Below are 16,819 nucleotides of genomic sequence, written 5' to 3'. Positions count from 1 at the left end.
AAAAAGAAAATTGAAGATATTAGCTCTTAGGTACTTTTAGGTGTAAAAGTCAAATACTCTTTTCAAACAGCACAGGGAAACTCAGCCGTCCCAGCAAGCGATCTGCGTACTCACGTGTCCATAGTCGAGAACACTTCCACCTACCTTCAAAACTGAAGCCACCTGGCCCACCAAAGAAGGCCTTGAAGATGTTATTTGCATCAAAGTCTAAGGGGAAGAAAAGGAAGTTGTGAGCAGAAGTGAAACAGCCCACTACAGCTTTCATAGTACACAAACCATCACTTCACCGAGGGCCCGCAAAGCGTGTTGCAAACAGACAGAAAGCTAAAACCAACCAGCCTGCTTTGAGCACTGACTAGTAAAAAACAGGCATTCGGAGCAGATCTGCCATTCAGATGCTTTTTAAGACTAAACTGAGCCGCTTCATAGAATTATTACAACTGGGAGGTTTGCTTTACAGGAGAAGGCAGCCTCCAAATGCTCCCATCTTTTTAAAGGCCGTGGTAGAACACCATAAGGAACACCTACCTCCCATGTTCAATCCATCCTCTTCTAGATCCTGGCCGCTGTCATAGCGAGCCTTCTTCTTAGGATCTGACAGGATGGTAAAGGCTTCTCCAACCTCCTTAAATTTCTTCTCCTCTTCCTTCTGTACTTCTGCGCTTGCCCCACTGTGTCGGTCTAAGGATACAAAAGCAAGCAAGAAAGAAGCTTCTAGTTTCTAGTGTAAATGGAAACCGCTGCACATTCCCAGCCATGCCACGTGTATTTCAGAGCTGTGGGATCAGAACTCCTATTTGTCCCGAAATTAATTCCCTCTCACATATTTATTCCTGCCTCTGAGTGACAGTTGTGAGGGGCACATGCACTGAGCAAGGGATCAAAGCACTAACACCTGCTCTAAGAACAGGCTGTTTGTGGATACCTGGATGATGCATTAGTGCTCTTTTCCTGTAAGCCTTCTTGATCTCATCCTCAGAGGCATTTTTGTCCACCCCAAGGATTTTGTAGTAGTCTTTCCGTTTGCTCTTCTTCAGTTCCACCTGTGCGTTCTTTAGAAGCTGCTTGTGTTCTAGAAGGAAGCACAATGCCAAAGGAAAGCGACTTTAGTGGCAAGAACAATCTCCTGCTTTAAAAGCGGCTGAAGATCAACATGTTGAGGCAACCTGGGCTGAAGGATTCAAGTGCCCCAAGTAAGCAGCCCGCTTGGAATTAGTCAGGAATCTGATTAAAGCTTCACTGTCCACTGAAGGCTGTTTCCAACTGCAGGGATTTCCTTAGTGCTATTAAATCAGTCCTGGACACAACCACCAGCACTAAGGTTACTCTGTCTGCATCATTTCAGGCTACTCAAAAAGCAAGATGACAGTTACAATCATAGAATAGTTAGGGTTGGAAAGGACCTTAAGATCATCCAGTTCCAACCCCCCTGCCATGGGCAGGGATGCCTCACACTAAACCATCTCACCCAAGGCTTCGTCCAACTTGGCCTTGAACACTGCCAGGGATGGAGCAGTTAAGAACAAGAACCACAAGCAGATATTCTGAATCTGGGGCACTGCTTCAGCTACAGGGTAAATTATCTTCATACTGGATGAGAAACCAGGTTCTGAACCACGCTTTTCAGAGTGCTTCTGAGAGCTCCTCCAGCAGTGTCCTTCTGGGGCAAAAGGCTGCAAATCAGAGTATCATGTAGGGAAAAAAGGCAGACAAAAGCACCACCACCAAAAAAAGGTAGATAAGGGAAACTTATACTCTCAAAAAGAATGCCAATACACTCACCTTTTGTTTTCTCTGTCTGATAAACCTTTTCATAGTCTCTTACAGCATCTTCGTATTGTTCTGTGTCCATGTAACTGTGGAAAGAAATGTGAGTGGCCAAGGTGTACCTCCCAGGGAATATCAAAAGGGGGTTCAGGTACAAGCTTTCTGGCTGGATATGAATTAAGGAAAAGATGTGTACTGGGCTGCAGAAAGAGCAATCATCAGAGGAACCCCCAAGGGGTCACTGCTCAATTGCCTGGAAGCCCAGGCACCTGCTATTAGTGGGCAATCCTGGCACAGGAACCTGTAGGTTGGGCTCCAAGCAGAACCTGCAGCCTCATTTGGCAGCACAGGTTCTGCTGTACCAATCTGATCATCACTTGACCCAGCTGCAGGAACACAAAGCAGCCAGCAAGATTCCAAGGGAGCTGGGGTAGAGCTGTATAGGAGCAATGCTGGTTAGAAGGGACAGTCTTGGCACCTCAGAGGGATGGCTGCCTGTCTGTTGGCATTGCAGCCTTACTCACATATTAACCACTTACTGTCATTTAGCAGTTACTGAAACGGAGCTTGGGGTTGTACACTAAAATGAATGCACAACTGGAAGGCTGCAGTAGCAGTTTCAGTTCATTTATAAGCCAGGCAGCTTCGCCACGAAGTGAGGAACAATGAGTGATGAGGAAAGCAGCAAATACACCCATAGTCAGAACAGAGCTTTGGCTACTTCCCTGGCTGGTGCCAAGTTACAAAGGAGACACACAGACCTGAACTGCCTCTGTACAACCCCCTCAGCCTCACTGCGTGACACTGCAGTATTATCTAGGGCTGGACTCTGCACAGTCCCAGCTGATTTCTCCTGGGCATCCCATTTCAGAACGTGCTTTGTTGGAAGTGGTGAGCAGCTCTGCCAGGGGAAGAGCTCTCACCCACAGCAGCCCTTCTGAAAAAGGCTCTCTGGGACTGAACGTCTTATGTTAGTCTATAAACACAGCAAGTCAGGCTTTAGAACTAATCCTGCCTAAACACAGCAATCAATAGGCAGTGCCAGATCCATGCAGGCAGAACAGGCTACACAGAGCTTCCCCTGCCAAAAGGAAGAGGAATAAATTCAGGACTCCTTAAGACAGAACCTTTCATCCAGTTAAGCTTCAGATTTGCTACCCCTGTCACTCAGGGCTGTAGGGAGGAGGTTCTACCCACAAGCATGCTCAGCACGTCCATCACAAAGCTCTACTTACCATTGTGCTCTCCTCAAGTATGCTTTGATATACGTGTCATCCAGTTTCACTGCATTCGTGCAGTCATCTATTGCTTCTTCAAGTTTCCTAAGCTACAATGTCAGACAGAAGTTCAGTGAATCCCAACCAGAACCAATCCTGCTGAACAGCATCATGACTTTAGGCAAACGAAAGGTACAAAGAATCTTGGAAAATCTCACTCCCTTGTGTGTCTGCATCTAGGAAATTTTTCCCAACCCCCCCCAAGAACACAGAGCTATTGTTCCCTAGGGAAAGATTAGACGCTTAGCTAATGAAATGGTGGAATTATGTGGTGCTTTGGGTCTTCCTGAGAATGATCCCAAACCAACTGCTTCTGTGTCCACACTGATTCCCAGACAGGAAAAGAAACTTCAAAACATTTAATGGATTTTTGGTTAAAGCACTGTTTGCTTTCAGACACAGCCATGCAAAGGAGCCATTCCTTCTGCCTCCAGCTCATCCCATTGCCCAGGTTTGGAGATAGCCTCTTGTCTCCTGACCAAGCTGGGGTGTTGAAAAGCCTCCCGGGTGGAGCAGGCACCGACACAAGAGACAGCTGAGGAAGAAACGTGCCTAGAGAACTGCAGGGTGGGAACTGGAAACACTATCACTGCTTCACTGGACAGCGCAGAGCTAAAACACAACAGCAGACCTGGGCAAAAAGAAGTGCCCAGGGTTTTTAAATTGCGTTACATTGGTTTAGATCAAAACCCCAAGAAAGACAGGACGGTCTACAAGAGCTATCTCCTCATTGCTGGGAAGGAAACAAATACACATCCTTTCTGCTGATTAAGATAAGGCTAAACTATATTCCTCCTCTCCCTCCCACTCTGTGCATCCCAACTATTTGAGTTTTGTTTCTCTGGGAGTCAACTCCGTTGGCTGTTTGGAACAGACCCAATCATTGTGCAAGCACAAAAACCTGAACCACTGCCTACAGCACTAGAAAGGTCCCGCTGCCCAGCAGCCAGAGAAGCCCATGCTTTCCGCAAGAACTGATCTGCACCTTATACATCACATGGCAGGGAACACGACGAGAGCCCTGCCAGGTGACGGCTTCTTACCTTTGAATTAACCGTCCCCCGGTTGCAGTACAGTTTGGCATTTGTTTTTATATTATTGGGATCTATCCCTAGTGCCTCTGTGTACAGTTCATATGCTAGTTTGTAGTTTCCATCTTTGAACGCTTTATTCCCATCTTCTTTCTTTGCTTTAAGTGCTTTGGCATTCTGAAAGGAAACACACCCTGGTTAAGGACATTGGGAAACCAGCTCGGGGGGGACCAAGCACCTCATTTTGCTGGGTAAGGGTCCTCAAAATATAATGGTTTTAATTTGGTTTCAGGCACCACTGCAGGATACAAAGTCTCAGCCTTGCTACAGCAGCTTGACAAGCTGCAAGTGTTCTGCCTTTCCCCCCCAAGAGAAGTGCTAAGGAACAGTCAGTGCCAGTTACAGGCGCTCTCAAAGGCTGCCTCATTTTTAAGATGAGAACGTGACAATGAAGTAAATTTATGGATTAAAAAAAGGAAAGAAAGAACGGGAGGAACCTCAGATTTAGTCAAAGAGCTACAACAGAGAACGAGCAATGTGAAAGGAACAGTGTTTAAACCCAAGTCAACCTGTGGGCACCAAGTTCTTCTTGCATACAGCGAGTTTTACTGTTGCTCTATCTGATCAAGGAACAAAGAGTGAAAGGGAGGCAGCCTTCAAAGTGTCAGAATCTTCTGGGAAAGAGCTTCTAGCAACTCAGTTTTACTGCTTGGCTTTGGGAAGGAGAAGTTACTTGCTACTGGAGCTCTGGGGAATGGTAATGTTGAGGGAGGGAGAAGGGATTGATCCAGCAGAACCAAATGAGGTGTTAGGGTGAGAAAAAAGAAACCCCTGGTAATTCTGCAGCCCCAGCCCCAGTGGCCAGGACTCACACGGCAGGCAAGACATGCTTTCTCGTGGTCAGGAGCCATTCGGAGAGCCTGGACAAAGAACTGCACTGCCTTCTCAATACAGTCCTCATAATACAGGCACAGGCCTCGCACATAGAGAGCGTCTGCATTCGTCGAGTCCATCCGTAAGATGTCACTGCAACAGACACATGGAAAAGTGAAATGTTTCCCTACTCCAGTTTCCGTCTGCCCTCCAAAAGCACTCTTCTTCCACTGAGATATTCAGTTATTTTATCAAGTCTGTGGGACAGATGTGCAGCAAGTCTGGTAACCTGGCTCAAGCAAGACTGCTGGTCATTAAGAGTCTAAATGCAAGTAAGATGAGCTTTAAAGAGGACAAATCCATGCTCTCTTCTTCCTCATCACAATTTGCATTAAGGACTCTGTTTCCATATTGCCTCATTCATTTCAGGCTGCAGTCAGGACTCACCACCAGCTGTAACTCCAACACTCACCTTGCTACAGACTGTGCCTCTGGGTAGCGACCCAGTAACGCTAAACACTCAGCCTTGAGGATTTTGAACCGGTGACAAGCAGGAGCAAACTCCAAAGCACGATCCATGCAAAACACAACCTGGTGCGGGGAAAAAGACACATAAACGTGAGCAAAGCAAACAGCCCAAAGCCTAATTGGAAAGGCTGCACCATCACCACCACTGAGATTTCATGTTTGCCTCTGCCCAGGAAGGGAAGTGTGCAAACATCCCTTTCTTCTGCTGCTGGAGACTCACATGCAGGTGTTTTATCTTTTAAAGGGCTTTGGGTACAAAGGTCCAGGGCACCTATGTTACTGTCACAGAGCACTACAAAGAAGATGCAAGGGACACCTGTAGAAGGTCCGTCCCTTTAACTCTTCTGAAACTGCAGGCCCTACGGGAGGAGCCAAGGCAGACAATTCTGCCCCTGTCTCCTGCACCATAAAGACACGTGAGAAGGACACAAATTCAATAGATTGAGAGACTTTGGACTGGACAAAACACAAAGTACAGTGCAGGGCCTGATCTTCACTGCTCTGCCTGCAACAGGCAGGGTGATCTAATGGGTCTTTTCCATCTCTGCCTCGCTGGTGGGAACATCTGCATGAGAAGAGGGTCATTGTTCCACCAAGGTTCATCTGCTTGCCCAGCCCGTGACATCACGAATGCCAGCTCTGGGAAGCACTGTGCTCCAGACTGTGGCTTCTGGGCGAGGAAGGAGCAGGAGCAGCTCTCCAGAAACAAAGCTGACATTTCATGCAAGCCTCCCCGCTGAAGTGACACAGGAGAGGTGAAGGGACAGATGCAAAAGCCCAGAATATGCAACACAGGCAGGGCAACTCCTACACAGCAAGTTCAGATTGACCCTACATCCAATTTGTGCCTCATAACCAGGTGATACAAAGGTGGGATTGACCCTTCCACAATCTTGAGAGCTTAGCCTAAGAGTCAGTGACCTGAACTATGAGCTTAATGTGCTGGACAATCTCCTTTCTGGGCCAAACTCGGACCTTATATGCATCCACTGAACAGAAACAGCTGCTTGAGAAGTCAGTGTGGTGCCTTTCAGATTTCATGCTGTCATTTCTTACTGTATCAGGTCAGTATCAGTGCATCCTGTTGTAGCCTTTGGGAAGAAAGATTTGGAAACAGCAGTGAGAATGCCCCAGGCAGATGTGCATTCCTCCTTAGTGACCCTCCTTAGAACACAGCCGCACAACAGCCTTGGGTTTGTGCTTTAATTAAAGTGTTGAGAAGGAAGAATCTTGGACATGCATCTTAGGAGCAAAGCACGATCAAATGCTGCTGCTGACAACACCTGTATCAGGAGCCTCTGCAGGAGGCCTACAAGGATGCTGGGGAGGGAATCTTCATCAGGGACTGAAGCAATAGGACAAGGGATGATGGGCTTAAACTAAAACAGGGGAAGTTCAGGTTAGGTACAAGGAAGTTCTCTATTGTGAGGGTGCTGAGGCACTGGAATGGGTTGCGCAGGGAAGTGGTGAATGCTCCATCCCTGGCAGTGTTCAAGGCCAGGTTGGACAGAGCCTTGGGTGACATGGTCTAGTGTGAGGTGTCCCTGCCCGTGGCAGGGGTTGGAACTGGATGATCTTAAGGTCCTTTCCAACCCAAACCAGTTTGTGATTCCATGATTCTATAAGCAGCTCACCCATGGCTCCACTCACCCTGCAAAGCAAACAGTAACAGAGCCATTTTCAGAGCTATGACACAGTTCACAAGACAGCCCTGCTTCAACAGCAGATGTCGTACAGCCCCTCCCATGAGGGCCCAGCTAATGTTAGGCAGGGAAATCAGACATGCTTGTGCCTGAACCGGACAGGTAAGACACAGAAACAATGGAGTCAACCCCACCTTCCTGAAATCCCGTTTCTCAAAGTCCACCTCAGCTATTTTCTCATACTCCAGCACAGTAGTGGCGTTCTTCAGCTGAAAGACAGGAGAACACAGCAAGTGTTGCAGGACAGTCACTGCTCTGAAACGCCATCAAGCAGCATTTAAGCACTGACCATTATGCACAATTCCTAAACTACCAGAGCAGAAAGTACTGCAGACCATGGAACAATAGCACAGATTTATGGGAATACTTTTGCCAACATTAAAATCAGTTTGAAACCAAGTGACCTAACTGGCAGCCCAGGAAAATGTACCCCTGTGAATGAGATACAGAAATGGCAGCAGCCTTCTATCATAAGCCCCTAACATAAGAAGGAATGTGGAGCTGCTGGAGTGAGTCCAGAGGCCAGGAAGATGCTGCGAGGGCTGGGCTGGGTCAGCCTGGAGAAGGCTCCCTAAGGGGAGACCTTAGAGCAGCTCCCAGTGCTGTGATTGCACCTTGCATACTGGAAACGAAAGGCTGACCAGTTCAATCCATTCCCTCTGACAGCCCCATTGACTGGGAGTAGTTAAACCTTAAGGACCTCTCACCTCCTGCTGTGCCTGGGAATTCTTATGATCCAGTTCTAAAACTCGTTGAAAGCAGCGGCTGGCAGCCATGGCATTCCCTAGGGAAAGATGGCACTTCCCTTCCCGTAGATGGCCCTGAGGAGAGTTAAAAGGGAGTTGCAATAGGTGGAGACAAGGGTATTGAGACACGAGTAAGAAGTCCGAAGTTCTCCACGTACCCTTACAAAGCTATCATCCAGTCTGACAGACTGCTGAGCATCTCCCAGTGCTTCTCGGAATCGCCCCAGCATCATGAGTGTGGCAGCTCTGTTACCATAATAACTGGCATTATTAGGACAGGTATCTGGAGGAGGTGTAAAAGCACTCGCTGTTAGTGTCATGCAAGCAGCTACACAACTTGTAGAACATCTTAAAAAGCCCTGGTTGGATTAAAAACTCACCCAACCCTCCCTGTTTTAAAACACCACCACAGTGGCTTAAGATGACCCATGATGGTCCAGCAGTTGTACTGAGCAGGAAGGCGTAAAACTATTGCTCCCCACACTACACAGAGGAGTTAACTCCTGCAGAACAAAAGTGTGTGGTGTTCAGCCTGGCAGCACTGCTCACCCTGAGTTAGGTGGAAAGCTGGGCTGGTTTCATGTTAGCAATATCTTGGCTGAAGGAGAAACAAAGAACTGCTGCAGTCACCCATGCTGGCACCGACCTGCACTCCCCATCTGGTGAAACTACCCAGGCAAAGAGTCTGCATCCAGCACGTGCTGTGAGAAACTCTGCTGCTATGTATGCAGTCAATAACCAGCTTTGAGATTCAGACGTGCTATTCAGCAAAGGTTTCTATTCCCAACTATTCTCACCTATGGCTTTCGTGTAATAGTTGTACGCTTCGTTGTAATCCTTCTTGGCGTAGTACGCGTTTCCTTGCTCCTTGAATGACTCTGCTTCTCTGAAAGGAAGCAAAACACCACGTTTGGGGAGGAATTGAACACCAGAACAGATTCTGACCATGACTGAGCATTTGATCCCCAAGCAACCTTGCTCAAAATGCTTGTAGCTGGTTGCTGTGAGGTTTCCTCTGTAAACCCTGTGCACGAGAAACCACACACATCCCATCCAGCTGGCTCTGATCCTTCTTCACTTCACCAGGGCCATGAGTAGGGATACGCAGGGGTGTTACCCAGGCCAAAACTACAGGGGCACTGGCTTCCAAGAGCCCAGCAAAGCTCCCCAGTACATGGCTAATCGAAGCAGCCTGCTCCTGTCAGGTGCTGCACAACCTCAGCACTCACTGAAGTCAAGGAACAGAGCGCTGTTTATCTTTCAGTAGTCCCACATACTTAAGAAACAGGGCCAAGAACAATTTCTACATTCAAAAGACAGCTAAATCAAAGAGAAAGAAGGGTGCAGCCTCAAGCAGAAGCTTGGCACTGCCTTGGCAACAGGTCCAGAAATAGTCCTCGCACTCAAGAGCAAGCATTTGCAGAGACAGCTTTAGGACATTTAAAAACACACAACATATGGTTTAAAGCAGCATCCCTTAAACTCCTGAAAGCAAAGTTTCTCCTGAAGGAAATGAAACCCTTCCTTCTCCTCTTCCATTCACCTTCACCCTTTCAGAGAAGCAGTCCGAGAGGGCACTTATACCCTGATGGTGTAGCTTAACTCAGCTTCACTGAATTAAACTCAGTGATTTAGTTCACTCGCTTCCCTCCCTGGACTGTTTTAACATGTAAAAACTGTGAGGCCAACCCAAAAGCAGCAGCACCCCACTCTAGATACAGCACTTGAGACTTGCATCATGCTCTTGGGACTTCACTGCTGCAGCCGAGACACAGACACTGTTTGTCCCCTCTCCGTAGCACTCGCACAACCAGGCAGCGCAGAAGCTGCGGCGGGGAGGAGGCACCCACCACTGAAGGAGAGCAATGTTCAGCAAGCCCACTAGAGAGAGAACAAAGGGGGTTGTGTTGAAACGAGTTCAGATGTTTTTCACCTCGCTCAGCCTTGCCATTGGCCATTCCCACACAACCGCCTCATGCACGGGGTTGTTTTCAGGGAGCCAGCGCGGTGTTGCCAGCTGGCAGAACAATAGACACAGGGGTGCCTGCTCCTCACCTTCAGTTTGAACCTTTGCTGTCAGCTACAGCCCAGCAAGGGAGCAGACACAGCCCTGCTGGAACTCTGCTCTGCCAAATAGAGGAGAGAGCACACAGCGTGTGGCTGGGAGCGTTTGAGGCCTGGGTCCCATCCCTCGGAGCTGGGAGCTGCTGAACCTCCATCCACCCTCACCTTCCTTCCCAGCACCGTGGCCAAGGCAGGTGCCTGCTCTGCAGCCATCCTCAGAGCCAGCACCCAGAAGCTCCCCACAGGATCTACAAGTGCCTGTTGGATGGATCTGGGTCGCAAGCAGCAGGCCTCGTACTCTGCAGGATTAGAAATGGCTCCAAACACAACCACCTTTTTTCAGTGTTACTCATCAAACATTCAAAATACAGCAGAAAAACCAATCAGGAATGCTGCAATTCCGGAGCCTTGGCAGGAAGTGCTTTAAAAGAGAACTTTATTCTCTTGTTTGTGTAATCATAAATGGAAAGGAAAAATCACAGATCCTATTAAAAGCCCCTTCCCTCAGAAGCTCTTTGTTGTGTAATCCAGAGAAGGGGGAACAGTACTAATGGCAGAAGTGATCTGCAACCTGCTTAGCACAGCAGCCCCTGATTCACGAGTCTTTTAGCAATTTTACCTGTCATGTTCTGAGGAAGCATCATTTAATAGATAGAGCTAAAGGGCTGGGTGCCAGAGCATCCTGTCTGCCAACTGACTGCTGGGAAGAGCTAGGAAAATGGGAGAAACAAACAGATACATGGAAAAGCAGCTCTCGCAAAGCACGGGTGTTCTGAGATGCTGGAGAAAACACACACACACACACAAGAATTACTGCTTTCTGGTCAGTTTTATTGATTTATTGTCCTTTTAATACAGATGGATGTGTCAACAAGTCACAGTGCCTCAGGTAACACAAGAAGAAAGGAAGTCCACAGGTATTTCTATTGCTCACATGCCTTAAAGCTCAATGGTGACACAAGGCGGCGAAGGAAAAAGCTAATTGCCTTTAAAGCACAGAGGCAAAGCCAGTTGCTGGAAATGCCAGGCTATGGTCTGAGATCCCAGACCCAGAACAGAAGCATCTCTCCCCACTTGTGCTCCACTGACATAGAAAGTACACAGAGAAAACAGTTCTTGTTTACCACGGCCTCTGGCTCCAACAACAGCAAATGCAGATCTGATATCACTGGTAATTGTTTCAATCCAAACAGATGCTGCAGCCTGAATGAGATCATTCTGCATCTCACACTGATGTAGGCTGCATTCCCCACTTGCTACTTTTGAAACCGAGGAAGAATCGTGCTTTGCTAAAAATAGGCCCCAGGCTGAATGGATCGCTTTGTGATGGGACCTCAGTGTCTTCTCAGGGCCTCTCCATGCTGGACGCACAAGACAGGGAAGAGTTGCACCAAGGTTCTTGGGAAGAAGCTTGTCTTTCACTGCTGGTGCGTAGCACGGGCTCACAAGGAGGGAAGTGTTTGGAGGAGTTCGCTCCCTGTGAGCTGCTCAATTGTCCTCTCCTCTGTTATAACACTTGTCAGGACCCCCAGTTCTTCAGGTGCCCCAGCCCCTGTCACCTTGAGGACCTGCTGCCCAGCCGAGCACCCGCTGCACGTCCCAGTGCTCCCCAGAGGCCGCAGTGGAGGAGCTCGCTGCCTGCCTGCTGGGAGAAGGAACCATCACAAGGCTCCTTCTATTCCCCGTGCCCTGCTGCTAGCTCAGCCCCTGCTCGCTCCAGCAGAGCCGAGCTGGGAGCTGCAGCCATCCCGCGCACCACTGACACAATCCCACGTTTGCCTCACTGCTTCTGCCTCCTCCTCCTCAGAGCTTCCACACGCGGCCCCCGCTCCAGCGCTGCTCCCGGCTTCTGCCCCTCCTGCTCCAGCTCCCAGCGAGACACACGCAGCCGTACTCCGCAGTGCACCCAATTGCTGTCATCAGAACCGGGGGGGATCTACACTAACACACCTCCCGGGTCCAGATGTGCTGGCCCAGAGCCTGTGTGCACAGGCACATGCTTGAAGCGATGCCCCCCAGCCCCAGGAACTCAGCGCTGAAGCAGGCGGCAGACTTAACTCTCTCCCGACCCTCACTCCTACTTCATTTCCTGCTTCCATTATGAAACAGTGACAAACCCCCCTAAAATAGCTAGGATTTAAGGAAGGCTTCAAAATCCTGTCATGGCCAAGCAATCTTTTGGGGGATGCTCTGACAAAAGCCACACACCTGCTTTTTCTAAGCGATTCTCTCAGAGGCTTGAATAGGCTATGATGCTTTTACCCAGCATTTTGGGGGTTGGAATCCAGGCCAGATTCTCAGCTGTCAGATGTTCCTCAGCTGCTGGGGGTAAAATAAGTTTGATGATCTCAAGAGAGTTCACAGCAGGCAGATGTCTAAAGCTTAAAATTAGCTGTCAGATTTGCCACTGGACACACGATCCCCTCCCTTCTTGCTGGACTCAGAAGAGAGGCCAAACACTACCCGGGCCACAGTGATACACACAGGATGTTCTTCCTTCTGTGCTCTAAAGACTGTTCCTCCAGGTTAGGCTTTACACTCTTAAGCGAGGATTCAGAGCAAAGGGAATATATCTAGATAGATAGAGAGATAGATAGACAAATAGATAATAGATAGATAGATAGATAGATAGATAGATAGATAGAATCTTCCATCAGCAGTGTTTGTGGTTTCTGTCTCTGGTGCAAAATCCAACACAAAATCACAACACCCGCTGTGATCACCCTCTGCAGCACAGCAGCAGGATGCTGACCCTTGTGCAGCAGAGCCCAGGCTGCTGCACAGCACAGATTGCTCTGCACATCAGCACCCCCCACTGCACAAGGAGTGGGTTTACCACTGGCTGCAACAGAGGAATGAAAATGTCAACATGTACCCACAGGCTGGGAAACCTTCAGCCTGTACATGCTAACATTGGCATGGAGAGTCTAAAAGCCCATCCCGTCCTCTACACACACCCCAGAACACTCCCAGTACCAGGGGACAAACTCAAACAGGGAGGACCCAAAGCCACAAGAACCAAAACGTGCCACAAGGAACGAAAGGAAGGAAGCAAACCTCTGCCTGCAGCTGTGAGAAGAGCCAGAGCAGCCCCCAGCTTCACACAACCCACTTCAGTCCCAGAGCTCAGGATGAACCTAATTCACAGCCACAGCCTCATCATTTCTGACAGGGGCACTCCAGAGCATTTGTGAAACCCCATGGAAGGGTCTAGAATCAGCTGGAGATTGCTGTTTTCCACAAAGGCCTAAATTAAGGAAGCCAGTCAGCTGCAAGGATTACACAGTAAACCAACTGCATCCACAACACGATTCACCCTAAAAAAGCATGGCTCATGGTAAAGAAAAAGGCTGGAATTGTAGGTAAATTTTTCACACTGTATAAAGCAACCACCTAATTCAGAGTATTCAAACGCTGCAAATTCATGGGCACGCAAACAACGACTGTGCAGCTTCTGCTCCTTGTATTATCATAAGATCATAAAGTAATTGCATATCAGTAAAAGAGGCTGGGTTTACAGCCTGGGAAACTCAAGTTCCTGTTGACAAGTGGCACAGGAATAGTGGAACCTTCTCCAGGCTATCCCGTAACAACCCTTACCCAGCAGCAATGCCTCTACAGCCAACCCACCCCCTGCGAATGCAGAGTAAGGACAGGGCCAGGCTGCAGCTCCTCTTATGCACAATAGCCTTGGAAAGACTCCTGCTGCTCACCAACACCTGATAATGCCCAACATCTGCCCACCCGAGTCGTGACCCAAAGCCTCGATGCCTTCTTGACTTCTGCACCATTCACTCTGCGTGGCAAACTTCATGTTCGTTGCTTTATTAAAGGTACCTGTGGTTTCCTACCGAGGCATCAACACAGCTGAAGGCTGCAGCTACAGCACCGTAAAGGCAACAGTCTGGGCAGATCATTTCATAATGGTATTTTCCAAGTGACTGGAGGCATTTCTCCCACATCCTCCAGTGCTGAGGAAGGAGAAGAGCCAGCCTTAAGCACGCACATCTGACAGGATCCGGCACTGCCAGGAAGATGACAAGGAAATTCTCCCTGGCAAAACCCCAGCATCACAGGGAAAAACTGTCCCGATGGGTTAGAACCTTTACAATCCATTTAAAAAGGTGACTTTTTGGGGGTGGAGCAGCCCCGTTCATCAGCACCGTTACCCAGCAGATAAAATTAACTCAATTACATCAACCCTTTTCCGTAAGGACCCCCACAATGTACCAGCAGCAGCCAATAATTATCCTGTGACCACACGCTATTCCTGTACCTTAGACAACCTGTGAGTGAGCTGTCTGGCATGGTTCAGCTGCTGCAGGGCACTAGTTACAACCACTCTGCAACAGAGCTCTCCACTTGGGCTAATTTATTGATTTGGATTAACCCCCAGAGAAGGGAATTGTGCATTTACACAAAGGCCTTAAGTGAAGTAACTGTGTCATGCTGTACTGTAATGCCTAAACAAAAGCACAGGGCACAGAAGCCCTTGGTGCTGACTTGCAGCAATGATTCAGGCAAGGTTTTCACCTCTTTTTGCTGGGGTTTATAGCACAGGCACATCCCAAAGGCTGTACTAAACCAGATTCCAGTGTGCGTCTGTGCATGCCCGTTAATGCAGAGCCTGTTCAAGATGGTTTATAGACATCAGGCACCTAATTAAGCCTCCAACTACTCTCCTTAGTACAGCGACTGTATCACCCTCATTGACTTGAGATCCATTGAGCCACAGAAGTTAAGAAACTGATGTAAGACAGGATGAAAGTGGAGGTGAGGTTTGGGGCTCAGGACCCCAAGAAGACCTGCCCTGACTGGCAGAAAGGCATGAGATAAGATAATGAGATTGGATATAAGGAAGAAGTCCTTTCCTGTGAGGGTGGTGAGGCCCTGGAAGAGGTTACCCAAGGAAGTGGTCAATGCCCCATCCTTGGCAGTGTTCAAGGCCAGGTTGGACAGAGCCTTGGGTGACGTGGTCTGGTGTGAGGTGTCCCTGCCCATGGCAGGGGGTTGGAACTGGACGATCTTAAGGTCCTTTCCTTAAGGTTGGCTGTGCAAGGCCTACACTTTCTGAGCCACCAGAAAGAATAACTGGAAGTAGAATATTCATTTGCTACCCACGCATTTCTCTTTTAGCAAGATAAAGGAGTAATATCCCAACAACAACAGAGGAAATGCTGCGAAGGCACCTAACTAAAGTACTGCGTGGTAACAACCGCGAACTACAGCTCCAGCTTTAGGAGGCCAAGAAAAGCCCAGATGTGTGAGACCGTGCTCCTCAGAGCTGAACCTTCCCTCAGAGCAGGGCAAGGACCCAACGCTGCCCATGAATCCTGCCTGGTCCAAGGAGATCATCCCACTCACGGTTTCCTGTGCCCATCGCTTCTGCAATGGAGCTTGGGAAGGAGGACGGAAGGAAGGGCAACGTTAGAGGTCACTCCCAGGATTAAAAATACCCAAAGATGGTTTTACCATTCCAAACGCTGGGTTTAAATAGCCCAGGGCAAGGAATGAATTGCCCAGCACCAGGGCTTTCAAAGCTTTACAGCCCGAGCAAGTACAACATCCAGGTGCCTCTTCAGCACCATCTAATTTAACTCCTCAGAATGACATCACCAGGAAGCAGCTCCTGCCCAGCCGTACACCTCCAAGTGCTGACAGTAACCTCAGGCCACCAATACGCGTGTGAAAACGCCGCTCCTCAGAGGCCACTTTCAGTTTTGTTTCATCCTTTCAACTCCATCCGCGGGATCATTTTCTAGAGCAATTGCCTCCCTCCGTACAGAAATAGTTCTCCCTGGTTCCCCAGGAGATAACCAACTGCGAGCACGAGATGCTGCAGAACCAGCCGAGGTTCTCAGCCATGGATCTTTCCCCCCTCGCTGCCTGTGGTGGCTGCGGCAGTGCTGGCAACCAGCTCCCTTGCTGGAGGGGGAAGGTTGGGATCCCAGCCCCGCCGGGCTCAGAGCCCGCTGCCCGCTCCCCTGGGCAAGGGGCACCAGGCCACGCTGCTGGCACTGGGAGAAGCACTTGCACTGTGGTGATGGTCTCAAAGCAGGGCTCTGCCCAGTCACCTGCAACTGAGATCTCCCCCTTATCCCCAGCGGCAGAGTGAAAGCTGCCGTGTGGAGATCCCAAATGGTACCAGGGACAAGGGAACTGGGCACGATGAAGCAGGAGCTTGACGCTTCTTCCCTCCTCCTCCTTCTCCTCCTCCTCCTCCTCCTCAGCAACGGGACAAAGCTCTCTCCGGAGCGGCTCCAGACAGGAAGATGTCAGCTGCATTTCCAGGGCACCCGAGCCCCGGCTCCAGCCCGGGGACCCGTCCTAACCCCGCCGCACACCGGGACCAGGAGCTCGCACACGGGAGGCGCAGCCGAGGCCCCCAGAAGCCAACCCTCGCCCTGCAGCGTGCGGCGGGGCCCGGCCCCGGGCGGGAGCGGCCATCGCTTCCCTGCGAGCCCCGCTGAGCGGCCTTTGGCCCCGGGGCCCGCGGGGCAGGCACCGGCCGCATCCCCGACCCCGCTGCCCCCTCCGCGGAGGAGGCCGCAGGGGCCCGGCGTGAGGGGAAGGGCTCCCCCGGGCCCCGCCGCCCCGGCCCTCACCCGCTCCCCGCAGCCGCCCCCGGCTCCCCTGAGCCGCGCCGGGAGCACGGACCCCGGCCCCCGGAGCCCCGCGGCCGCCGCTCTACCTGCGGGTCTCCTCCTCGCTCTCGGGCTCGCCGGGTCCCTCGGGCGCCGCCATGATCACATCGCACTCGGCCACCGCCGCCATCTTACCGCCGGGCTGCGACTGGCGGCGGCGCGGGGGCGGGCGCTGCGCCGGAAGGG

At 50.1% G+C, this 16,819-nt stretch overlaps 1 protein-coding gene across 2 annotated transcripts in view; it reads right to left on the bottom strand.

Annotated features, from left to right (window-relative positions):
- DNAJC7 (DnaJ heat shock protein family (Hsp40) member C7) overlaps positions 1–16,819 on the bottom strand; it is a 21,686-nt gene extending 4,867 nt beyond the window's left edge. Inside the window, exons 1-13 of one of the 2 annotated variants that reach the window (XM_065699031.1) lie at positions 16,681–16,819; positions 8,723–8,811; positions 8,084–8,208; positions 7,887–8,000; positions 7,314–7,388; positions 5,421–5,539; positions 4,948–5,101; positions 4,088–4,252; positions 3,003–3,094; positions 1,783–1,856; positions 926–1,072; positions 529–681; positions 145–207 (exon numbers count right to left, since the gene is read on the bottom strand). In XM_065699031.1, coding sequence (XP_065555103.1) covers positions 145–207; positions 529–681; positions 926–1,072; positions 1,783–1,856; positions 3,003–3,094; positions 4,088–4,252; positions 4,948–5,101; positions 5,421–5,539; positions 7,314–7,388; positions 7,887–8,000; positions 8,084–8,208; positions 8,723–8,811; positions 16,681–16,763 — 1,453 coding nt within the window. In that variant the 5' untranslated portion in view covers positions 16,764–16,819. Of the gene's footprint in view, positions 1–6; positions 208–528; positions 682–925; positions 1,073–1,782; positions 1,857–3,002; positions 3,095–4,087; positions 4,253–4,947; positions 5,102–5,420; positions 5,540–7,313; positions 7,389–7,886; positions 8,001–8,083; positions 8,209–8,722; positions 8,812–16,680 lie in introns of those variants that run through there. The other variant, XM_065699030.1, reaches the window with a different exon arrangement.

This window comes from Lathamus discolor, chromosome 20 (assembly GCF_037157495.1).
Source record: "Lathamus discolor isolate bLatDis1 chromosome 20, bLatDis1.hap1, whole genome shotgun sequence".
NCBI classification, from domain to species: Eukaryota; Metazoa; Chordata; class Aves; order Psittaciformes; family Psittacidae; genus Lathamus; species Lathamus discolor.
The sequence above is the reverse complement of the archived record's forward strand: the minus strand, read 5'-3'. Positions and strand labels throughout refer to the sequence as shown.